Source organism: Penicillium verhagenii (assembly GCF_028828195.1).
Source record: "Penicillium verhagenii strain IBT 33310 chromosome Unknown utg000007l_segment0_segment0, whole genome shotgun sequence".
NCBI lineage: Eukaryota > Fungi > Ascomycota > Eurotiomycetes > Eurotiales > Aspergillaceae > Penicillium > Penicillium verhagenii.
The window spans coordinates 987,047-1,011,440 of NW_026643171.1; the positions used below are offsets into that span (position 1 = coordinate 987,047).

General features: G+C 49.2%; 9 protein-coding genes across 9 annotated transcripts; 7 read left to right on the forward strand and 2 right to left on the reverse strand.

Moving 5' to 3' along the window:
- Window positions 1–567: 567 nt before the first annotated feature.
- Window positions 568–3,691, forward strand: N7466_007044 (armadillo repeat protein; the record flags this gene model as incomplete). Its single annotated transcript, XM_057166433.1, has 3 exons — window positions 568–880; window positions 938–2,640; window positions 2,702–3,691. The coding sequence occupies 3 exons, from the start codon at window positions 568–570 to the stop codon at window positions 3,689–3,691; spliced, it is 3,006 nt and encodes a 1,001-aa protein (XP_057019474.1).
- Window positions 3,692–4,066: 375 nt separating this feature from the next.
- On the forward strand, window positions 4,067–5,026 carry N7466_007045 (putative fructosamine-3-kinase; the record flags this gene model as incomplete). The annotated part of the gene is made up of 1 exon (XM_057166434.1): window positions 4,067–5,026. The coding sequence occupies one exon, from the start codon at window positions 4,067–4,069 to the stop codon at window positions 5,024–5,026; it is 960 nt and encodes a 319-aa protein (XP_057019475.1).
- Window positions 5,027–6,733: 1,707 nt separating this feature from the next.
- On the forward strand, window positions 6,734–8,145 carry N7466_007046 (putative cyclin; the record flags this gene model as incomplete). The annotated part of the gene is made up of 5 exons (XM_057166435.1): window positions 6,734–6,963; window positions 7,040–7,121; window positions 7,176–7,304; window positions 7,371–7,692; window positions 7,781–8,145. 5 exons carry the CDS (start codon window positions 6,734–6,736, stop codon window positions 8,143–8,145), a joined length of 1,128 nt encoding a protein of 375 aa, XP_057019476.1.
- Window positions 8,146–9,107: 962 nt separating this feature from the next.
- On the reverse strand, window positions 9,108–10,646 carry cds1 (phosphatidate cytidylyltransferase; the record flags this gene model as incomplete). The annotated part of the gene is made up of 4 exons (XM_057166436.1): window positions 9,108–9,143; window positions 9,221–10,011; window positions 10,072–10,471; window positions 10,536–10,646. The coding sequence occupies 4 exons, from the start codon at window positions 10,644–10,646 to the stop codon at window positions 9,108–9,110; spliced, it is 1,338 nt and encodes a 445-aa protein (XP_057019477.1).
- A 706-nt stretch (window positions 10,647–11,352) lies between these two features.
- N7466_007048 (uncharacterized protein) lies at window positions 11,353–13,632 on the forward strand (the record flags this gene model as incomplete). Its single annotated transcript, XM_057166437.1, has 2 exons — window positions 11,353–11,781; window positions 11,845–13,632. 2 exons carry the CDS (start codon window positions 11,353–11,355, stop codon window positions 13,630–13,632), a joined length of 2,217 nt encoding a protein of 738 aa, XP_057019478.1.
- A 1,148-nt stretch (window positions 13,633–14,780) lies between these two features.
- On the forward strand, window positions 14,781–16,230 carry N7466_007049 (mitochondrial 37S ribosomal protein uS4m; the record flags this gene model as incomplete). Its single annotated transcript, XM_057166438.1, has 3 exons — window positions 14,781–14,816; window positions 14,879–15,307; window positions 15,376–16,230. 3 exons carry the CDS (start codon window positions 14,781–14,783, stop codon window positions 16,228–16,230), a joined length of 1,320 nt encoding a protein of 439 aa, XP_057019479.1.
- A 967-nt stretch (window positions 16,231–17,197) lies between these two features.
- On the forward strand, window positions 17,198–18,727 carry N7466_007050 (OSTA/TMEM184 family protein; the record flags this gene model as incomplete). The annotated part of the gene is made up of 6 exons (XM_057166439.1): window positions 17,198–17,240; window positions 17,320–17,470; window positions 17,534–17,837; window positions 17,914–18,039; window positions 18,108–18,257; window positions 18,341–18,727. 6 exons carry the CDS (start codon window positions 17,198–17,200, stop codon window positions 18,725–18,727), a joined length of 1,161 nt encoding a protein of 386 aa, XP_057019480.1.
- Window positions 18,728–19,743: 1,016 nt separating this feature from the next.
- On the forward strand, window positions 19,744–20,970 carry N7466_007051 (uncharacterized protein; the record flags this gene model as incomplete). Its single annotated transcript, XM_057166440.1, has 1 exon — window positions 19,744–20,970. The coding sequence occupies one exon, from the start codon at window positions 19,744–19,746 to the stop codon at window positions 20,968–20,970; it is 1,227 nt and encodes a 408-aa protein (XP_057019481.1).
- A 1,610-nt stretch (window positions 20,971–22,580) lies between these two features.
- Window positions 22,581–24,105, reverse strand: N7466_007052 (pyruvate dehydrogenase (acetyl-transferring) subunit E1 alpha; the record flags this gene model as incomplete). The annotated part of the gene is made up of 4 exons (XM_057166441.1): window positions 23,965–24,105; window positions 23,743–23,876; window positions 23,194–23,648; window positions 22,581–23,083 (listed from the first exon to the last, which is right to left on the reverse strand). The coding sequence occupies exons 1-4, from the start codon at window positions 24,082–24,084 to the stop codon at window positions 22,581–22,583; spliced, it is 1,212 nt and encodes a 403-aa protein (XP_057019482.1). The 5' UTR covers window positions 24,085–24,105.
- Between the last annotated feature and the right edge of the window lie 289 nt (window positions 24,106–24,394).

Sequence of the window (24,394 nt, forward strand, 5' to 3'; positions counted from 1 at the left end):
ATCTTAGCAAACGCAGTTCATGGCTTATTCATTATTGTGAATTGTTATCCCAATTTTACACAAAACAGGGCCTTGGCTCTGTACATAGTTCTTGTATGTACCCTGGTTTTAGGCCCTCGGGGATGATGCGCAGGATCGACTCTTACGTAACCGCCCAGTCATCCCAAATGCGGAGTGGAGTCAAGTCACCTCTTGGAGCTTAAGCTGAGGTGCAAGGCATCAGATAACTGTATTCAATTTCAATTGTTCACAGATCGATACAATTCTGAGATTTGACTGCAGGTAAAGAGAGAGAGAGAGATTGTGTGTGGCACGAGACTGGCCTTCTAAGAAAGTGGCTTTAAACGCCACCGCTCGATTACACGCGACTTCTTCCCCGCCTTCGCAACCCGACCGAATTCGGCCAAATCTTCCCATACTTGCTTAGAGATCGACCAGCTATCACGAGCCTACCATCCTCCTCCGAAAGGCCAAACGGAAATACACGGTATACTACGCCGCCTTTAATTCCTGGTCTGGTCTGTTGAACCATCTCACCCTCGTCAGGAGGCGTTCGGTCGTCCGACGATGACGCGAGCAACGGCTCCGCCCATTCTCCTACAGCTTCAAAGCCCGGATTCCATATCCTCTCAGATTGCCTCCCTCCGAGTGTTAAAGAATGAATTGATAGGTCACGATCAGCGCAAAGAAGTCTATGTGGCTGCGGGAATAATCCCAACGCTGGCCTCGGTGCTCGGATCGCGATGGCCGGGGAAATCATCTGAGGCCGAATCGAACCGTTCTCTGACCCAGGCGGCCAGTCCCTATCAAGTCTCAGATAGCTCAGAAGGCTCAGAAGCCTGCCTGCAGGCAATCTTGATAGTTGGAAGCTTAGCGCAAGGTACTTTCGCATCAATCAACCAGAACCATCGAAGGTGACGTTAACATTGTCCAATAGGTGGTCCGACCTTCCTTGCCCCAATATTCGCAAGTGATATCCTACCGACTCTTCTTTCCTTTCTATCATCGCCAGATTGTCCTCAGAAATTCCGTCTTCCCATTCTAAGACTTCTCAACACGATTGCGGACCGACTACCGTTACAAAGCCAAGACCAAGGGCCCCGGGACACTCGACTAGCAGATATCGTCTTTGCGCCCGAGGCAGTCGGAGCTATCAGACGAATTATTGCGCAGAACTATGGTCATTCGGGCAGCCAAGTGAGCATTGAGCTGGCAGCTGCCCTGATTGGGAAGCTATGCACGGAGGAGGTTCATAAGACAATTTTGGCGGAATGTGGAATATTAGACGCTCTGGCTGTTAAGGTTGCCAGTTTTGTCATAGCTCAAGGCTTTGTTTTACCTAGCGCTGAAGACCATATACTGGAACCTGGAGCTCTGGGTGATTTCCCGCCACCTGCCCCGACAACGGCTCGGCTGGCACCCATCCTCCGCGCGATCACTGTGATCGTCGAGCAATCGAAATGGCGGGCAGAGCATTTCTTATCCTCACCAGGGATTCTCACTGTGTTCCCGAAACAAGTCCCAGGATTCGCCCCCACGGACATTAAAAAGAACCCATGGGGAAACGCATACCTAAGTGGCTCGGCGGTACCTCGTCATTCTGGCACAAATCCAGTGGATCATCTTCTCCCGTCAGTTCCAATGGTATATGCCAAATCTCCCTCGGGCTCGTCCAATTTCCCACCTCTGGGCAATTCTACCTCGCAGCGTCGCCATAGTCATTCCTTTTCTACCCCGTTTTCGCTGGCCGAAACATCTCCCACAGAAGAAGATGAGAACTCGATTGTTCCATGGCTACTTTGCATCCTCCGTTCCGAAAGTGGCATGGTTCAGTTAATGGCGGCTCGGCTGGTGACCGTACTTTTTCGTCTGGGTCTTGCCAAAAAGCACCGAGTTCCAATGTTCAGTTATCTTTTGGTTCCAATTCTCATCCGCATGTTGGAAAAAGATTTTGAATTGCCTGATGAGCCAGGGTCTAATGATGACGGGCTGATCACTCCCACACAGCGCTTGAAAGAAGAGGCACCGGCTGTTCTAGCCAACCTGGTCATGGACGATCAGGAACTACAAAAACATGCAGTGGATGGAAATGCACTGAAGCGTCTATCTCAACTTCTTAAAGAGACTTACAACCCTGTCTCGGAGACCTTGCGGCCGATGTGGCACGCGGAGGGGGATAGTCCAGCTCGGGACCCTGAATCTGTCCCTTTGGACTGTCGACTAGGACCGCCTGGATACTCGCCTACGCTTTGCCATATTATGAGGTATCGGGAGAGTATTCTGAAGGCCTTGGCTGCACTGGTACCCTTCAAGGATGAATATCGGAAAGCGGTCTGTGAAAACGGAGTGGTCCCCTACATCATTGACTCTCTCAAACCTCGACCAAGCGATGCTCCTGCCGACACCGGCTCAGTACCAAAAAATACTGCAGCAGATGGTAACCCGACACCAACGCTTTTGGCTGCTTGTGGTGCAGCTCGCATGCTTACTAGGTCCGTCAGCGTCTTAAGGACTAGTCTCATTGACGCTGGCGTAGCCCAGCCGCTGTTTACCCTTATCAAACATCCTGACTTGGAAGTTCAAATTGCGGCCACCGCAGCGCTCTGCAACTTGGCTTTGAACTTCAGTCCTATGAAAGAGGTTAGTATGCCGCTATTTCCAAATATCTCAAGGGTTCAATTTAACAAATTTTCTTTTTTAGGCAATTATCTCGGGCGACGTGATTCCCATTCTGTGCGAACACGCCCACTCATCCAATACCAAGTTACGTATTGAGTCTTTGTGGGCCCTTAAACATGTGGTATTTGATACCCCCAATGATATCAAAATGAAGGTGATTGAAGCTCTAGGCCCCGCTTGGATCCGGGAGGTCATCAGCCAAGACCCAGTCAGCGCCTTGACTCGACGCGGAATGGACGAGGATACGGATACTGCTATCGGAATAGCCATGGGTCGAGCCAATTCGGCGGGAGAACAAGTTGATATTCTTAACCCTATGGAAGATTCTGGCGAGTCGACTGAGGGATTTAAGATGGGTGACAGCATGCCGCCATCGAAAATGAGCTTGGAAATGTTCCTCCCTGATGCCAGGCGTCGGCGCAAGCTTGTCATGCATGGTAATCTGGAGCAGTCCACTCAGTCTCGGCAGGACGACATCGCTGTGCAAGAACAGACATTTGATCTGCTTCGCAACATAATCTGTGGGCCTGGTGCAGCCGAAATGATCGACTTTCTCTTCCAGGAAATCGGCCAGGATGAGCTACTGGACGCACTCGCAGATAATTTGCGCCCCCGCACTATCCAACTGCCTCACCGCCGCGACTCCTCTAACCGGGCGTTGCAAGTACCCTATGAAATCCTGACCTCTGTCAGTGCCATCATAATCCACCTGGCGGCAGGACTCACGCGCCACCGGCAGCTAGTGATTTCTCACCAAGACTTGTTACGGTCCCTGACAAACTACTTCAACCACTCCCATAGACAAGTACGGGTCAACTGCGTTTGGGTGGTCATTAACTTGATCTACCATGAAAACCAAAGTGATCGTGAAGGATGCCGCGAACGTGCCACCAGACTCAAGGCTCTCGGAATCTTTGATCGACTGGTTAGTCTCAAAGATGATCCGGACCTTGATATCAAGGAGCGCACCAAAACGGCTATGCATCTAGTGAGCCAGCTATCTCCGCCTTGACCGATTTGATCTTAGCAAACTATTGGAATGAAGAACCTGGATGCGGAGCGTCATATTAATGTGTATAGGTCATTTCTTCAAGCGCAATGCAAAAATTTATCTAAATTTAAAAGTCTTTGGCGTCTTAGGAACACATTTGTTCCATGTGTATGTTAGTAGAGCTATTAGGATATAGAGGGGAAGATACATGTTCTGTTCTTAATGCGGAGATCTAACGTCATAGCCATGCAGGTTTCCAATCGATTCTCACATCCCTGTGACCCTGTCAATCCGCCCAATTTTTAAACCCCAAGGCTATTCAATTGAATGTCCTTCCCTGAAATAGTCCAGAACATCTATAGTAAAGCCCTCCCAAAGAAAAAAAAAAGTGCAAACATGTCGCCCGTCCCACCAGCCATTCTCCAAGCTCTATCTCTACCATCCGACCCATCCAAAATCAGTCTCTCCACCTCCAGCCTAGGCTCAGGCTTCACAAGCACAGGAACCATCCGTGCGAAAATACCCCAAAAAGACGGCACCGAGGAAGAACGAAAATACTTCGTAAAAACCTCAGCAGATGGCCCTGCCGCCGAAGAAATGTTCCGCGGCGAGTACGAGTCGCTCAATGCGATCGCCAGCTCCGTGCCAGGCTTCTGTCCTCGAGCTCTAGCCTGGGGCCCGCTAGACCTCAGCAACAGCAACAGCAAGAACTTCTTCCTTGCAACCGAGTATCTTGATCTCGGCTGCGCAATGGGCCGCAGTTCAGGCGACGAAACAAACCCCACCACTCTGGCGTCCCGGCTTGGTAAATTACATAGCACGCCTGCACCCCCGGACCCAGAGACGGGTGCATATCGATTTGGATTTAATGTTCCCACTTTTTGTGGGGATACGAAACAGCCAAATAGGTTCTACGAGAGCTGGGCTGGGTTTTATGCTCATGAACGATTGCTTACTATCTTGGCTACGTCTGAGGAGCGCAATGGGAGGGACAGGGGACTCCGAGAGCTTGTTGAGAAGACGGCTTATACGGTTGTGCCCCGTTTGCTAGGCGATGGGCATTTGGGGTATGATTCTGATGGTGAGGGCGAGGGTATTATGCCGGTTGTTGTGCACGGGGATCTGTGGAGTGGGAATGCTGATCGAGGTCGCATTGTGGGTAGTGACCGGGGGGATCAACTCGGGGATGTGGTCTATGATCCTTGTGTTTGTTATGGGCATAATGAGTTTGAGTTGGGGATTATGCATATGTTTGGTGGGTTTGGGGCTCGGTTCTTTGATCAGTATCATCGGGTTGTACCGAAGACTGCGCCGGTGGAGGAGTATGATGATCGTGTGCGGTTGTATGAGTTGTGAGTTTTCATTCTTCTAATAGTTCTCTTGGGACTTTCCTTTGACTGCGATACAGTGGGCTAACATTTTCGTTGTCAGGTATCACCATCTAAACCATCATGCTATTTTTGGAGGAGGATATCGCTCGGGTGCAGTCTCAATCATGCAAAGGCTGATCCAAAAGTACGGAGAAGATGATGAAGAGGAATCAGAGTCGGAATAAGAATATGAAAGTGCACGCAGTTAATTATTTGAAGCTTAAAAACCAAGTGGAGAGTTCATAGGTAGTATACTACTAGTACATACAAGGAGATGGCGAATACAAATGACATGATGTCACGTCATATTGACTTACCGGCTACATCCATCTCTTGTAGTAGACATTCCTTTGCTTCGCCTCCGACTTTCAATTTCTTGACTCAATTAAAAGCACAATGCCCGCCCATCCCGATGCTAACATCTTTCCTGAAGCTTCAGGCCCGGCCAAGGCATTAGTCGACCGGCATTCAACGGAGCAACCGGTGAAGTTGTATGCAGGATGGTTCTGCCCGTAGGTATTCCCCAACCAACACCAATGAAAGTACAAAGCTAACTAAAATTGAAACGCAGATTTGGTATGTAACAAGCATCGTAGACAGTTTCCGTGTTACTCAAGAAACATACTAACCCTCCCCAAGTCCAGCGTGTATGGCTCGCCCTGGAGGAAAAGCAGATCCCATATGAGTACATCGAAGTCAACCCATACAACAAACCAAAATCGCTCCTCTCTCTAAACCCTCGAGGACTAGTACCTACTCTTTCCTGCATTACGGCACAGGGCCCAAAGCCGCTCTACGAGTCTGTTGTGGTGCTAGAGTACTTGGAGGAAGCATACCCAGACCACCGACCGCATTTCCTCCCTAAAGATCCGTATGAAAGAGCCCATGCACGTATCTGGATTGACTACGTTACGTCCCGAATTATCCCATCCTTCCATCGTTTCTTACAGTATCAGCCGGTCGAAGGTTCAAGTGCTGCAGAGAAGGAAGCAGGGCTTGATGAAGCTCGTCTGGAATTTCTGGGTAACTTGAAAGCCTGGACAAAAGAGATGCACCCAGAAGGGCCTTCCTTCATGGGCTCTGAGCTGAGACTTCCGGATCTTGTCCTGGCTCCGTGGGCTATGAGAATTTGGATGTTCGATACATTCAAAGGTGGAGCGAAAATTCCATGTGAGGGAGCTGGAGGTCCTGATGAAGCTCTTTGGAGCCGGTGGAGAAAGTGGTTGACTGCGATCGGTGCACTAAAGAGTGTAAAGGAGACGACAAGTCAACGGGAGCATTATTTACCTATCTATAAGCGTTATGCGGATAATACTGCTCAGAGTGAGTTGGCCAAGAATACCAGGTCTGGTCGTGGAGTGCCGTGAGAGACTATTTAACTTAGAGGGTCTAATAGATAGACTTTCCCCCCTACTAGTATGAGTTTCGAATGATTTTTTTCCCTTCATTATTCTATCCCCAACTTCAAATTTGCTACTGCTTTTCCAACTTCATCAACTTCCGGATTTCTTTTTACTTCGGATTAATAATTATCCGCCCATGACATCTTGTCTTTACTTCGGAGTAACGAATCTCCGCGCACGTGACCCCGATGTCGAATCAATCGCGGCCGTTGACCTTCAGCTACACAAGCTCCAAGGGCCATTCTTCGCGGCGTCTCTTGTCAAAAGTAAATAGCATCTGCAGATATACCATGGCATTTGGTTCAAAGCCCCAGCGAGCTCGCTCTGGCTCAGGGCCCAAGCTCAAGGCTCCGGAGCTTCCAACCATCCATCCATCGTTTATTCAGGTAGCCAGGCCATACATGTTTGAACAGACAATTCAAGACTGTATCCAGGCCTTGGGAATGACTACTATTCGAGAAGAAGGATTGCGTTTGCAAGGAGTCACGTGGATTGACAATGTGCGGAAGGCGCTCCGCCTGTATGTTCTTAATTGAATCTCCATAATGAAAGGAAAACCACCTTGCAAAGAACATGATGCTGACAGCAAGATACAGGCCAGTGAGAACATATGACACTGCCACGATGTACTACCATCGGTTCCGGTTGACACATCCGGATAACGAATATAACTTCATGGTAAGTCCTTTATCACGCCCTATTATAACCCTCACTTTTCTAACACAAGAACAGGACGCAGCTGCAGCGGCATTATTCACTGCATGCAAGATTGAAGATACACTGAAAAAGTCAAGGGAAATTGTATGCGCCGCATACAACCTCAGGCTACCACCTTCAGAACACCTGGTGCCAGATGACCACGTAGGTCACCAGTCTGAAAAAGCCTCCCTTTTCTTTGAACGGATATACTGACCAAAGCAATGCCAGATTTTTGACATCAATGCCCGGGGAATTCTTGGACTTGAGAGGCTGATGCTGGAGGCAGCAGGCTTTGACTTCCGCACTCGTCACCCTCATAAGACTCTGACCAAGATTGCCCGCCGTCACGGCCTTCCAAAGGAAATCTGGAGCTTGGCCCATCGCATTTCACTAGATCTATACCGGACATTCGCCCCGCTCAAACAATCAACACCATGTTTGGCGCTTGCCTCCCTCGAATTGGCCAGCCGACTCTTGGGTCAGCGTATTGGGGCCCTAGAGTCCCAAGAGGAATATGAGCGATGGAACACAAATCGGGAACAAGTCATGGGTAAGCGAGCTTGTCTAATCAACTCTTATATGAAGATAGCGATACTGACCTCATAAAAAAAATACAGAAACACTATTCGACCTTCTAGAACTCTATACTCACCACCGTGCTTCAACATCTGTTGGGCCGATTTTCCCAGCAGATCAGTTCCTGACTGTTCGTATTCCACTGAACCAAGAAGCCAGAGAAACCAACATCCCTCGATTCGCATTTTGGGTGGACCAACCCCGTGATCAGGGGCCATCGAGCGGTGGTGAGAGATCTCCAGGATCTTCCCAGCGCCCCCTCCACCCATTGATACCGGTTGCTGCTAGTGGTGAGCGACACAGGGCAGATAAGGGCCGGGAAGCAGCTGTTCGGTTTATGCTCGACCCTGCCCAAGCGGAGAGCGAGAAACGGCAGGTTGAACCATATTTCAGGGTTGAGACTGAACAGTATGAGGTCACGGAATGAGGAATAGCAAGACTTCTTCGGTCAATGGGCCGCTGCGTGTCTGGTTTGGTGGCATTGATGATTGAGTGATCTCAGAGTGGCATGTGCTTCTTGAGCTGATATGGCTGTTCTCCATAATATTTTGTCCTTTCTATGATACCCTAGTTTTATTGATATGAATGAAGAAAGATTCTATCGATTCCTTCTAGCCAAACCTCTGCTTACTGTATAAGCCGATACTATTCTAGTAGCTACTGGTTATGTACATTGATTCCCAGATGGGTTCTCGACTCATGGAAAATACATTTTTTTTTCAGATAAAAAGGTCACCTTCAACATGTGAATTGAAAGTTATGTACAAACTTGGCTGCCTTGGTTACTACTCTAGAGAATTGAATAGTAGATAAAGACTTGCCGGACAGGAAAGAAGCAAATAAGGCCACTTTGGCCCGCAACACAATACAAAATCTCATGGATTTCCTTTTCATGCACCGGAGGGATATCAGCAGGCCCCCACCCACGAGAAGTTCAAACAAAAGAACCAAGAGCAGGATGCCAACAGATCCTGTGCCAATTAGGCAGGAAGAGAGAAAGATAAAAGTAAGACAGAAAACATTCATGAATCGAAATTAAAGATCATGCCCCTGTCTTGACCACGGTTGACGTATATTAGTCTCATTGTATTCGAGATCTTTAGAATCATCTCGCGATTTTCGGGGGTGGTGAGACAGGTACCGTGTTGAAAGGTGGGATGTGGAGGGAGACGCGTGTTAGCTATCATGCATGTATGCGAACCAACGTATGCATCCATATCATGTCGGAAAAGGCCAATCAATTCCGAGTTGAGCAAGAGGTCTGCTCTGTCGGAGATCAGAGGGCAAGAAAGAAAGGAGTTGAAAGTTATCCTCGAAATGTATTACAAAGGGGGAAATGTAAATAGAAGTCGTGAAGTTTTGTATGTGGAGGCCGGTGACTCGAATTCATTAGTGCTTAAGCTCGGTTGTAAGACAGTCCAGAATCTGCAAAAGAAAGGGGGGAAGAAATGAGTTAGTCGAAATTCGAGATAAGTTGAAAAACCTCGTTCATAGAGACATACCGTGTCTGAAACAACTCCCTGGTTGTGCAAGTACTTGCTGAGGCCGCGAACGACCTCGAACTGCTCCTCAACTGTAAGCCCGTTGATGACAGTCTCAATGATATCACCAACGTTGGCCTTGTAGACAGCAATGAAGCTGTGGTAGTACATGTAGGCGAAGAAACCCATAATGAATTGACAGTCCATACGATCGGTGATACCACCGTGGCCAGGGATCGACTCGCCAAAGTCCTTGATCTGGAAGCTGCGCTTCAAACCCGAAGCGAAGAAACCACCGAATGGAGCGATAAGAGAGGCGAAAGTAGCGAAACTCAGAATGTGAAGCTGCATGGGCTCAACCCAGAAAGTCTTATCCAAACCGATCAATTCGAGAGAGTAGGGCTGAGGAATGAAAGCGGAGTTCGGAACGCATTCCAAACCAGTCAAAACATTTGAGCCCAAGTCATTGACAGGGCAGATGAAATACTTGTACCGCATCAACACGTTGGTCATGAAATATCCAAAGATAATGGTGCAGATCCACGCGCCAAGGAAGCCCTCGACGGTCTTCTTTGGCGAAAGTTTGATCAATTGGGTACGGCCAAATGTAATACCACAGACGTAGGCAAAGATATCATTGGTGATTACCAAAGAAGCAGGGAGGAAGAACCAGATCATGCCCTCGAAGATGTTGTTCATCACAAAGTGGGCTTGCACCACAATCAAGTACAAGGCCATGTGAGTCCAGGCAAAGTGGACAAATTGCAATTTGTAGGTATCTTTGCGCAGAGAGCCCACAAAGAAGACGAAGCCTAATGAACATGTTAGCAAACACTAACCCCCCATACAATCCAGAGCTGAGGGACACCCACCCATGACATAGAGAGTAAAACTAATGAAGCGGTGGTGGTTGGCCAGGGGCAAAAGAACTTTGTCCACAAGCAAGATGTGCTTGAAGTAATAGATCACGCTCTCTCCATAAAGGAAATACATAGTTGTCGCGAGAAAATACCAGCTCAGCTGCTTAGTGAAGCGGGGCGCCGGTTTTTGCTCCTTTTCACCCTGAGGCTTTTTGTTGGCGATGTTGATGACTTCCTTGAATGAAACAATCTGAATGGCGGTGACCAGGCCAATGATGTAGATATGACCAGAGAACATGGCGATGAAGAAACCGGCAATCATGACAAAAGTCCATATTGTCCGGGTGATGAAGGTTTGTCTTTTCTTCTCCCATTCCTGCTGCTTGATCTCTTTTGCGGATTGCGCGGGTGACTGAGAACACATCAAAACGCGTTAGCGACATGTTTGGGGCCAATTACTACTGCTTTTAGCTGACCTCTTCGGCTTCCGTGGTCTGTTCGAAGACATTCTTTTCGTTCTTGCCGGGGCTGGATGGCACGGGGCCATTGCCCTTGCGACCAGCAGCAGTGTGCTTAGGCTTGGCCATGGTGGTGGGGGGGAAGAGATGGAAAAAGAAAAAAAAAAGAGGGAAGGGAGTTAGGAGGGGAGTGACCAAGTTGCAGCGGAGCGAGATGGAACTTCGAGAGCTCATGCGCGGAGGTGGGAGCGGTGGCTGAGGCGGTGGGTCTTCCACCCGATGGTTCAACTGCCCTGGTTTTCTCCCAAGTCGTTCCATGTACTGATAGTAACATAGAAGGTTACATCTTACTTCGAATTTCTTGAGAGGTTACTTATTGCAAAACATAATTTACTTCTTGGAACTTAGAAAAACATACGTCAAAGAACATACACAGTGTTGAAAGCTGACAGAATAAAAAGTATAGTGGGTCAAAAAGATCTGGCCAGTTACTGCATGATTATTTTCCCGAGGCTTTAAAATGCTACCACGGATACGAGCAAGGTACAGTACTCCAGGCTACCTTATTACTAGTAGTAGTACTCCGTACATCAGTATTACTGTACATCGCAGTTGACCCACGTGATCTTCAATCGAAAGCGGTCAGCCTCATCCTCCGCGTTTACAACCATGGACAAGTACGCGCTGGGAGGAAATTCCGACTTCTCCGCTCAATTAAAATCTGAACATGCTGATGCATTCCTAATTAGCACAAACTACTTACCCCAAACCTCCTTATTTTGTCCAGCTGCCTCCCTTCTCATTGAAGTCTTCTGTAATTCCATGGCGCGGGGGCATGGAAGACAACGACGATGACTACTTCTCTGATGAGTTCGATTCTCTGCCTCCCTCGACACTGTTTGAATTAGAGCAAACTGCCTTTCAAGCGACACAGGGGCAGGCCTCTCAGTACCAGTATAACCTTGCAGCTCCAACAAACTCAGCGCCCCATGTGCAGGCAGAAGCCGCAGTCCACAACTCCACGACTTTACAACCGCCACCTCGCCTACATACCGGATTAACGAACGAGTATGGTACACTGGAAGTGGGCGAGCTAGGAGCGGAGGTTTATGATAATGGAAATGGCTCTCTAGCGCATCCCAATGGCCATCATGTGCTGATGAAAAAGCACGGATGGCCTGTCAACAACGAGATGGACGATCAGATGGAGGTGAATGATCATGCTTCAGGGAACGTATTTAAAGGAAATGCGCGTCTGGAACAGGTAGGTTGCGCGAGTCCCCCATCGCCACTTTTATGATCATCGCTGACTTCTGTCAATTCTCAGCTGGAGCGAGAGAGAGAACAAATGTTACTTGAATTAGCTGAGACTAGAGCCCAGCTCCAATCAAAAGCCGGCGAAATTTCCATTATCCGATCTAAACAGACGCAAATGGCCGCAAATTATGACGAGCAGCTCGAAGCTCTACGCAATACTATGGCGGATGAAGTAACAAAGCATAAAGAGATTGTCGAAGCGGCGAGGTCCCAAGGGCACGTGCTGGCGACGGAAAACATCTTTCTCCAACATGACTTAGCAGAGGAGGCACATCATTCACGCAATCTCAAGTCGAAACATCGGCAAGGACAAGAGCCACTGCCTGTAACACCCAAGAAGTCTCGAGTCCTGCCGTTTCGAGATGGTTTCGACGACGATGAGATGGTCGTAGTGTCACCCAGCAAGTCGGCAGCCCGGTCGAAGCGGGCAACTCCTACTGTTCCAGGCAAGCGAAAACGACAAGCAAGCCAAGACATGCCACCTCCGCTAAACTTGAGCCCTGCTGGTGAGCTAGTAATGGTTGATGCTCCTACCGAGAGCCCGGAACTAGATCACCAGCAAGAGGCGGAGTTGAATGGACATGATCAGCAAATTATGAAGCGGTTGTTGAATCACCGCATGATTCCTGGTCAGGAAACCGATATCGAGGCTTTTGCAACGATATCCTTCCCCTCGGAACCTTCCCGGCCTATATCTAGCATGCTCTTAGACCGTTTAGCACATCTAGAAATGGATGGCTTTGTGGTCGAATACATGCACACGATTGGGCCACTCTGGCAGCGCGCTTTAACCGAACGTTTTTACGAGCCGGTTTCTCGATTCATGGCCCTTGTGCGATACATTTTGAGGATGAATGATATTCCACTTCAAAAATTGATCAATCCTCTCCTCACTGTCTTACAAGATTCCGTTGAGGTGAATGCGGTCCCCCGGTTTCGATACTCCCCTGCTGCCCGGGAAAAGGCCAGAGTGATCCGATCAATACCGACTCCGCAGTCAGACTTGCAGCCACTGGTTGATTCGACCGAAGCGCTCCGTCTGTTGTATCAAATCGCAAGCGAGTTGTTACATGCTAAAGATGTACTGGATGACTTTTGGCGGAATATCCGACATACCTTCACCCTCGTTATGCTACATCCTTCGCAGCCACTAAAGGATATTGTACTGATCTTACGCCTCTTATCGACAAGCATTCGACCGGAGTCGTTCGGGCCCATTATGCCTTCACAGGGAGAACAGAACGATATCCAACGATGGATTGTCGACCGACTTTCCTTTATGTTCAGTGAGCGCGCTCAACCAGATGAAGGTGTTGAACCTTATACTCCGCAAGACATATGTGCAATGCGCCTTGAAGTTTTACTTCTACTGGAAGCTTTAGCATTCAACCCAGCTGCGCCAACTCGAGAACATGGTAGTGCCATCATTGCCGCTCACCCAAACGCGTTGGCACGTCTCTTTCGATCCATGCACGATGAGCTTGATGCGCTATACGCATCGCCGCCTGAGCAGGAGCTGCGAGTTGCATTGGTCAACGGACTGATGCGCCTGGTATTCGGTGTGATACGCCGCCATGGCTCTTCTATTAATATGCAAGAGAAACTTTCACGTGTGCCAGGGAGCAAGCAGAAACACTTAGTGGTCCTGACGCGCTTGGCATTCTGTGATGGATCCGTCCTTGAAGCGGGCATTGATGATGAGACTGTTGACATGGCGCATGATCTACTCGAAGAGTGGACCAATCCCCAAGAGGCTGAGTTGTTGGCCGAGGTGTTTCCAAGTTCTAGGCGAGAATGATTGCGGGGAAATACTTGAAGTGTGATTACGATTTTGCATACTTGACATGGCGCTGTATGGGGCTTCCGTGGTTGGAAGTTATCACCTGCATCTGTTTTATGAAGTTTTACGAGTTTGAGATACCAACATCTAGTTTACAATATGGCTGGCTTATATAAAATCACACATTTTTACAGATACCTCATGAACATTTGAAAATTACTTATAAAAATTACCTAATACCTAATAATGTCAAATGCTCTACTCCCTTACGTATAATCTAATTTTCTAGCCAGCGGTGGGTGAGCCTACTATCGACCTGGATCTTGCGATCAAATTAGAATAAAGGGAATCAAATTTCATGAGTTCTGTTCGTTGTGAGACTCGATGCTTTCATCAATACTCAAATATATACATGGTTCCAAGGTTGATTGACGGGGAGCCAAAGCACAAAAAGGGGGGGGGGGGGTACATAGATTGTACATGGGAAAGTAGCTAATGAATTGAGAAGATGGTTGCCATATAGCGATAGCAAGTAGCGAGTCAAGTATCAAGTGCGTGTGACGCGAAACAGTGAACAAACTGAGCAGCATCATCCATGCATGAGTTACGAACATTTGGGAATGTCTTCACTTAATCTACTGGGCAGTACGAGAGATCTACGAAGTTCGAAGTGGTAACAATCCTCTTCTCCAAGCTCGGGTCGCTGACCCAAAAATTGATGAAAAGAGATAAATTCCACAAGTGGAGAGTGCCAAAAAATCCGCTTGTCAATGACCCGAAAGCCGTTGAACAAACTAGTCCGCCGCGCTGTGCAATGCAGGGACCAATCTGTGGTGGACCGCCTTCATGATCGCGGCCACCCAAACAAGGTAAGTATGAAGAAGAAAAGAAAAAGAGAGCAAGAGCGACGGGAAACAGTTTAATTTATACCCAAAATCCAGGCGGTCAAAGTATTAGGCGGTCAGGAGCTGACTTTGGCAGAATAAATCACAGCTGATATTACTTGAGGCCTGATCTGTCAGGCGGAGAGAACGGGCAATTGACGGAATGTCACGTGCCATGGAAGTTTTGGGTGCTCGAGGCCATCACAGTCGAGCAACCACGATTGCATCGATCACACTACACTCTTTCCCCGCGTCGCGTTCCAAATACTCGCAGTCGCCACAATGAGGAACAGAGCCAGCAATACCTTGTCCAAGGGGGTAAGTCAATTGCATCAGAATCCTCCGACCGGACAAGCCACTAACGATGTTTCTCCGTCTAGAAAATCCGTCAATCATGGAGCAAGTACAACTTGTATAACCTGCAGCGATTCCGTTCCCCTGGCACCGCCAACCGCACATTCTTCCAGCAGAAATGGTCAGCCAAGGCTATTTCTCGCGCCTACCACGGTGAACAGGTCCGTGAGGGCCAATGGAAGCGCATGTTCTCGAAGCGTATCCGTAGCGTCTACCCTATGAACACCGCGGATCTCGCCATGGATGATGGATCTAAGGCTTCTGCCGGTCGAGGTTCTGGCCTGCAATCGGAGGAAAAGCCCTTCAACACACGCTTGGTTCCCTACACCCAGATGGCATTCGCTCCCCTGGAGCGCCGATTGGACGTTGCCATTTTCCGATCACTTTTTGCTAGCAGTGCTCGTCAGGCGAGGCAGTTTGTCATCCACGGTGCTGTCACTGTGAATGGCCAGAAGGTGTGTGATACCAATTGAGTCAACTTAAAGTCGGTTTTCAGGGTACTAACGTCTATTCCGTCATTTAGATGAGACACCCCAGCTACCTTCTCAACCCAGGTGATCTGTTCCAGGTCGAGCCGGATCGTGTCATGTTCGCTACCGGTGCTCCCAAGACCAAGTTCGAGCGACGAGAGGCCCGCCAGCTGAAGGGAAAGAAGGAGGGTGAGGATGACGCAGAGGCCGAGACCGAGGCCGAGACCAAGCCGGAGTCCGTGGAGAAGGAAGAAAAAGAAAGCGCCAAGGATACCCTTCGGGCTCTTATGGCTCAGGCCAAGACTATCATGTCGACAGACAAGGACGTCCTCCCCGCAAAGCGCAAGCAGGAGCTGCGCGGATTCCAGAAGGCCGTGCGCCGCGTGTTGTCCCGTTCCGAGACCAGCACCATCCTTACAGACAGTCTAGAGTCGCAGTTCTCTGAGCTCACCCTAATGCTGAAGGCTACACGCGCCGAGAACAAGCCCAAGGACGCCAAGAAGTCCAAGAAGCAGTCGGCCGACGAGGAGACCGCTGTGGCATCACAGGAATCAGAAGGCGAGGCTGGTAACAAGCTATCGGAGGCCTTCCAGAAGGCTGCTGAGAGCGGCGAGATCGACACATCGGAACTGTCTTCTGAGGAGTTTGACATTCTTCGTCGTGCTCTTACCCAGATGCGTGACAACCCCATTGACCACTCCAAGCCCTATGCCACCCCTTGGCGGCCACGGGAGTACATGTCTGCTTTTGCTTTCATTCCCCGCTACCTTGAGGTTAACCAGAACATCTGTGCTGCCGTATACCTCCGCCACCCCGTTGCCCGCCCTGGCTCCGCCGAGGTGCCTACTCCCTTCGGTGAGGCGGTTAGCACTCCGGCTTATGGCTGGTACCTGAAGAGACGTTGGTAGAGGAGCAATTTTTATGATATTATAAGCGCCTCTACTCAGCCATATCTTCCTGTTTCTATTATTGTTTTCCCCTCTTCTCCCCCTCTTAACCTTTCCCCCCGAGTGTATTACTGGGCCTCTTTCATATTCACCCCCCACTGCATATCTCCTCTGGTGCTCATGTTGACCATGGTGTTGGTGCCTTCTTATTTTTCTTTTTGTTTCCAGGGTTTCCTGGCCCTCTGTACCACCATAGCCATCATGGTTTTGTAAATGGATATACAAATGCTAAAATCTTCACACAAGAATCTTCTGCCGGTAGATATTCCTACGTAAATACTATTGGGTACAGGGTTTGGGGAGGGCTATGAATCCTCAAAGCCCGCTCCTCGCATCCGTTTGAAGAAGTTTACGCCCGATTCTGACCGGCGACTTAAAAATCCCGAAACCCCCCCCACATCGAACATTGAATGCTGTGGTTGTGATCTCTCTGGATCAACATTATATATTTTATGCCAAGGCGATGGTTCATTTCCCTGGGTAACATTAGTAATCGTATGGATACCAACTTACTATTTGGGATGTAAACAACATTGAAAGGTTCAACAGTCCAAAAAATTTTCATACACGGAGGAATAAGCAATGTAAATTGAATGAAACCCACCGGTGACTTCACAATTCGATCTCCATTTGTATATTTCGAATCTCCGAATGAGAATCGTATGACCCACAAGTAGGTTACGCGGCGTCCCGCACCGGGCGACAAAAGACCAGCCTTACGCCGATCATGATTGGAACTAGTTAAGGGGTGGAGCCTAAACAATCTGACTGAATTGCGCAAAATCTTCTCAACCCGGTTTTTTTGTACGTCAGCGGCTGGGATAAAGTATTGTTGATCAGGAGCTTTCATTCTTCTTAATAACTAAAAACAGAGAGGGAGCTTCATCCAGTAATCACCTCACTCCTTTCTCCAAACACTGACCCCGCCATGACTTGGCCCAAGTGTAATTCCACTGAGTTGGACATCACAAGTGAGTCTAAGCTACAGCCTAATGGGGTTTTAATTCCATCCTCCCCCTTTCTTCGGATGACATCTCATTCTCTGAACAGTCCATGAGGTCAAACTCTGGAGCGGAGGCATCACCTTCCACGAGCTATGTGTCATTCTCTGCGCCATTTTCACCGTGCTGGCTTTCATTCTGGCTAGTATTATTATGATAGGCCATGCCACGCACTACAGCAACCCCACCGAACAGCGATAGTAAGCCATCTTGTACCCGATATCCAACATCCCGATAACTTCATTTTCTGATTTCCTCCCCAGCATTATCCGGATTCTATTCATGATCCCCGTTTACGCTATCAGTTCTTTTCTCTGCGTCTACTTTTACAGACATTCTGTTTATTTTGAACTGATCGGTGACTGCTACGAGCCATTTGCGATTGCCTCCTTCTTTTCGCTGCTATGCGCCTACATTGCGCCAGATTTGCATACGCAGAAGGATTATTTCCGTGGTATCGAACCAATTAACTGGGTCTGGCCCATGAACTGGATGCAGAAATGCTTCTGTGGTAATCGCGATAAAGGCAAGCTGCGGAGGCCTCGTAGCGGACTTACCTGGTTCAATGTAGGACAAACCCCCGCTTTCAAATGAGAGCCGAGACAAGGGGTAAAAAGTGATCCAAAAGGCTGACGTGACACAGGTTATCTGGATCGGAGTCTTCCAATATTGTTTCTTGCGAGTGATCATGACAGTTATTGCCGTTGCAGCTGAGGCTGATAACCGGTATTGCGAGGACTCAGATAGCCCGTACTATGCCCATGTTTGGGTAGGTCCACTGCTTTTCTTTCGTTATTTTGTCCCTTCCAATGCTACGGTCATGCTAATAAATCCCAGGTTCTTGCTATCGAGTCGCTTGCAGTCACCATTGCCATGTACTGCTTGATCCAGTTCTACTTCCAGATCAAGACCGATATCGCGGAGAAGCGGCCCTTCCTGAAGATCCTCTGCATCAAGCTTGTGATTTTCCTTTCTTTCTGGCAGTCGGTAAGTAGCCCCATTCACCCCACCCTAGCTATTATTTCCTCTTTTCTTCTTCTTTTGGGAGCACATCTAACAATTTCCAAAAGACGATCATCGACTTTTTAACTTCATCGGGAGTAATCAAATCGTCCTCCACCGTCCAACTTTTCGACTGGAACAATGCGTTGCCCAATCTCCTCATCTGCATTGAGATGTTCCTTTTCGCCATTCTCCACTTCTGGGGTTTCCCCTGGGGTCCTTACATGCTCAACCGTGGCGATATTATGAGCAACGGTACCGACCAACGGTACTACGGTGGATTCCTAGGCATCAAGGCCTTCCTGGACGCTGCGAATCCTTGGGATCTAGTTAAGGCTACCGCACGTGGACTCCGGTGGTTGTTTGTTGGTCGCAAGCACCGCGAGGCTGATCCCAGTTATGAAATGCCGAAGCGCGAGCCCGAGTATGTTTCTGAAGCATCTCCGGTGGCTTGAGCTTGAGAAATTATCACGAGTGGCTTCATGATTTATGATGAAACGGTCAGCAAGGGGAAATCTCGAAGTGAAATTTGGGGTTGTTTCTTCATGTGATTGTATTCGTTAACGGACGAGCGAGCTTCCATCACCTTGTGCTTTTGAAAGCATCGCTTCAAAGCTAGCTAATGTTGAATGATGGGGCCTCGGTTTCAGAGGCTTTCAACGTTGTTATTGTTAATATGTAAGTTAGTTCTATACTCTTAATGCTAGAAATGGATGTAAAAGTTCCTATCATCTATGTCTCCAATCTATTCCGGTATATGGGGTTATCAACTTTGGGAAGATCTATTTTTTTTTTTTGAAATACCCGGGAATCATCACCCATTTAAGAAGTCGAATTTCAAGTCTGAGATATGTATAGTAGATACTAAGGTCATGATCAAAGTAGACTCGGACCTCTGTAGTGTACCCAATGGACTAAAAGTGGAGCAAGAATAAATTACGGGTGAAAATTACCGCCCTCAAAATTGCAAAACCTCCCGACAATTTGCACTTCGTCCCCGCGATTGACTACAACTAGACCAAAAGCTTGAATAGGATTCCTGGAGAGCCGATCAACTAGCCAAGCAACTATATAAAAAAATTCAGAGCTCCTTGAGCTTCAGATACACTCGAAACTTCATCCTAACCTGGCCTCACATCTCTACGCAAATACGCATTTCACAAAACCAGCTATAACGGCAACGACATACCTACAGAGGCCAACGCCCGTCGCTGCCTCAGAGGCTAGAGCACTACAATATCTGAACCAAGGCCGAAACTCAAACACAAAACACCCACAGCAACAGCAACACCTACCAATGCAGCTATCACCAGAAGAGGTCCTATCACCCTACCGACCCCTACAACACGCAACAAGCACAAATGTCAACGCAGTAGCATCAAGCTCAAGCTCAAGCTCAAACCAAAACCCAAGACTAAGCATGACCTTCCAATCCCACTCACCACTAGTGGTAATAAACCCTAGCAAAGCAATGCCAAAAAGCAACAACACCAACAACCACCAGCACCAAACAATCGAAGTCCAGCTCCGCCACCACCCACACCCAGACCCAGCCCGCGGCACAAAGCGTCCCCGCCACCCCTCCCCGCCCAAAGGCCTCCCAGGCCCAGGTGAAGGCGGCTCAGTCTCAGCCGAAGGCTCAGCCGAAGCCGAAGCGGAAGCAGAAAGCAGCCGCAAACACGGCAAAAGACTAACAACGCTCGAAGAAGTCTCTCTCTTCGAGATCTGCAACCGGCACGCCTCCAGCTTCGGCAAGCGCAGCGACATCTGCAACTGGTGGCGCGGCGTAGCAGAAGAGTTCACGCGCGCGCACGGCCGGCCGTACTCATGGCACTCTGTCCGGCGGAAGGTGGAGCTCGTCACGAAGCAGCGGGTGAAGTTCTTGAAAGACAGACGGCAGCAGCAGGAGAACCAGAGCCAGAAGCTACTGGGGGTTGGCGGGTCGCATGCGCAAGCGCAGTTGTCGGAGGACTCGATGAATCCGCAGTGGTGTGGTGTGCTTGATTTGTGGATTCCGACGTGGACGCGGTGGCAGGAGGCTGAGGCGAAGAGGATCGAGAAGCGAGATGAGATCGTGAAGAGGAGGAGGGTTTCGCAGGTGCAGGTTCAGGTGCAGGTACCGGTGCAAGGCCAGGGTAGGGCTGAGGGTTCGCGGGATGCGGGTTCTCGGTCTTCGTCTTCGGATGCGGATGGGGGTGGGGGTGGCGAGTTTCATGGTGAGGAGGGGGGTGCGGAGACTGTTGCTGTGGCGGCTTCGCTTGCTGGTACGCAGCCCTATGGTGGTGGTGGTGCGCAGTCGACTCCTTTGACTTTGCCTGCTGGTGTCAAGCTTCCGCCTGGCTTTGAGTCTATGTACTCCAACCCGAATCCTCAGCCCAGCTCCAGCTCCAACTTCCAGATTTCACAATCGTCGTTGCAGGCGCCAGGGAGACAGAAGCGATTGCAAATACAGAGACAACCGCAATTACAAGCACAAGCACAAGTACAATCACAGATGACAGGGATGGATTCGCCAAACTTATACGGATCCGGGCCTCATTCATTCGATATCGAGCGGATCAAGGAAGAGTTGCGTCAGGAGATGCGAGTTGAGCTGCGGAGGGAACTGGATCAGGTCCGCACTGTATATGAGAAGTTGGATTCTTTGCAGAGGACCCAGGAGATGATTCTTCAAATGTTGCGGCCGGGGTCTAATTAGGTGGAGACACCCTAATACATGTATACGCTGGATTGGCGTGGATGGTTCGCATCCACCTCATGTGGGCATTTTTATCTGTTTCTATTATTATGATACCCAATCCATACAAATCGACCCTACTTTCAATGTTCCCTTATCCGAAACTATTGTTATGTACATGTATTTCAGAGTTCAAATATGTCAATGCAACACATATTTATAGCTATATAACTTTCTCCCAGTACATAATCATCCAAACATCTAACCCTAGCCCCGATTTTAGATCAGCAGTAAATACCAGCAACAACCACCTTAACACCCACAAACACTCTTTCCCACCAGAGCTATCCGCCCTCAAAGACCAATCCACCACAAAGCTCAAACAGAGCAACGCCCCGCAGTTCGATCAACCCGTTTCCTCTGCCAACATATCCAATACACGTTCTGACCTATAATCCCAACACCCTTCAACGCACAATCAATGCCGCAGTAACCTAAGAGCATAATCCCCACCACCGATAAAAACTCGAGAACACCATCTACATTCAGCCGCACACTTAGATTTGCGAGTCGGATCATGCCGTAAAAACTCCCGGCGCTAGACGCAAGGAGAAGCAGTCCCCATGCCCAGTGTTTATAAGGGCACTTCTGTTTCTTGTTTGCGGTCTCTATGCATGTGGAGACTTCCCGTGGCGGGGTGTCTTCCTCCGAGATCGTCGATTGAGAGATGTAGGATGGAGGAGAAGGGGATAATGTCGGTGAATTGCGTGTGTGGTATGAGGGCAGAGACGATTCGGAGCGACGGGGTGATGTAGGTGTTAATTTCTGGGTACGCGTTTGCATGGGGTACAGCTCCATTTTGAATGAGGTGCTAGTACATACTAGTATGGTACTATGTATGTTGTAGAGTGGGTATAGTTTTGAGAGATGCGCACATGTGGGTATAGTTGGGACAACTTGAGAGGGATGCTTCAAGGCTTTAATGCCCAACCACTATAAAAATATTGATTCAAAGTCAAAAGTTCCATATGTGCGTGTCATACTTTGCAAGGTTGGTAGGATACTAGGGTTCCAATGTTGCTCAACTGTGCATAATCTGGAGGCTATGCAAAGATACTCGGTGCCAAATGAGGAGCGGCGCCGCATTTTTTTATACTTTTCAATGTTCAGTGAGGAAACTCAACTAGTACATCAGTGTTCAGAGAACATTTGACTGGAGTTCACTCAAGTTCAACCTTCGGTCTTCGCCTTTTAATCAATCTTCATATGTATGGCTATGTATGTGCATTGGAATTGATTCCCGAAGACATGTACTACATTTCCTAACTTGAAAGATTGGCTTTACTGCAGTTTACACAAAACTCCATGGTTGAACCAAGATGATGACAATTGCTCTACTCTAGAAAAAACAAAGGCACGGACAAAAAACAAAGAAAAGAGTAGTCATCGGCTAAATTACAGAATAGTGATAGATAGGAAAGACAAGATGCACGGTTGCGCCATCCTCAATCCAGAAGGGGAATAATTACCCAAAGCATTAACTCTTTTAGATCCGGTTAAAGCCAGGACCTGGACCGGCACCGTCATGCAGCTTTCGGGGAGGTTGGGAGGTGGGTAAAAACAAAAGACGTCTAGTAGTAGAAGGTCTCGTCGACGGTACGACCACGCATCCACTTGGGCTCGGAGCCACGGACGTAGATGTCCTCGAAGAGGTTGCGGGGGGTGCTCTCGGGAGCAACCATGGCCTCGGCCTCGGCGACCTCGGCGTCGACGTAGGCGCGAGCGGCCTTGTCAATGCCCTTGAGCTCCTCCTCGGGGACACCCCAGTCGAGCATCTTCTGCTTGAGTCCGGCGATGGGGTCGTGGGTGCTGCGCATGCGCTGGATCTCCTCACGACTACGGTAGGTGGTACCGGGGTCGGACATGGAGTGACCACCGTAACGGTAGGTGACGTACTCGAAGACGAGAGGACCCTTGCCGGAGATGGCGTATTCCTTACCGTACTGGACGGCGGCCTTGGTGGCAAGGACGTCCATGGCGTTGACCTTCAGACCGGGGATGTACTGACCACGCTTGTAGTACTCGGTGAGGGCGGAGGAACGGGCGGCGGAGGTACCCATACCGTACTTGTTGTCTAAGAAGTCAGATGTGTTAGTTTTGCGAGTTCAATTCACGCTTCCAAGAAGGCAGGGGTGGGAGAGGGGAAAAGAGGGATAGAAGGGAGGGGCTTTTTTAAAAACATACTCTCGCAACCGAACAGAACGGGGAGGTTCCACAGCTTGGCCATGTTGAAAGCCTCGAAGACCTGACCCTGGTTGGAAGCACCATCACCGTAGAGGACGATGGAGGTGTTGGGCTGCTCGTTGTACTGCTGAGCGAAAGCCAGACCAGCACCGACGGGCACCTGGGCACCGACAATACCGTTACCACCGTAGAAGTTCTCGGCGAACATGTGCATGGAACCACCCTTGCCGTACGCGATACCCTCGCGGCGGCCCAGCAGCTCACCAATGATGGACTTGACGGTACCACCGCGCATCAAAGCGAAACCGTGGCAACGGTAAGAAGTGATAACCTTGTCCTGACGGTTGATAGCGTGCTCAATACCGACAGCAACGGCCTCCTGACCGGTGGACAGATGGCAGAAACCACGGATCTTCTTCTCCTTGTACAGGCGATCGGCGGCCATCTCCATACGTCTATGGGAGATCAATCAAATTAGCACGGATGAAACGCGTACACGAAGACAGACAGAGAGAGAGAGGCGGCTCTCATTAGCAAGACGATCCATACCTAACGGCAACCATGTCGTGGTACATGGTCTTCAGCTCCTTCTTGGTGGTCTCCAGAGTGTACGGGGGCGGGTCGAGCTCATAGGTCTCGAAGCTCTCATCGGAGAGGCGGACGGTGAACGGCTTGTCATCCTCCTGTACAGCGCAAAGTCGAGAATCAGCATTGAATCCGGGGGCGCCTGAAGGGGGGTGTTTCCAGTTTTCCGGACGGGGCTCAACAAACCTGCGGGATGTTCTCGGCGTGCGCAGAGGCGGCGTCGGTGGTGACGGAGCGACGGGTCAAGGGGGCGAAGGCCTGACGGCGCAAAGGCGCAGCCTGGCGGGCCGCAGTTCGGAAGAGCATGATGCAGGATGAGCCCAATTGTATATGGGAGAAGGTATGAGGTGGGAGATAGCGATACTTTTCCGATGAGATGTTGGGAACAAACTTTCCCGATTACTTAAGCGCTTCCCGTTCGGGGGCCGCCGGTGTAGACCACTTGCAAACAGACCAAACCCGGAGCTTGCCTTTGTATTCACCAGCTTATTTCTCTATCAAGGAAGCTTGAATTGCAAAAGAAGAAAGGATATGAGTTAGTGATGAGAGAGTCCAGTTTGTTTTGTCAGAGCTTTCGTGTGCAAACTGATTGTGGTCGAGGCAATCTGCCTATCAG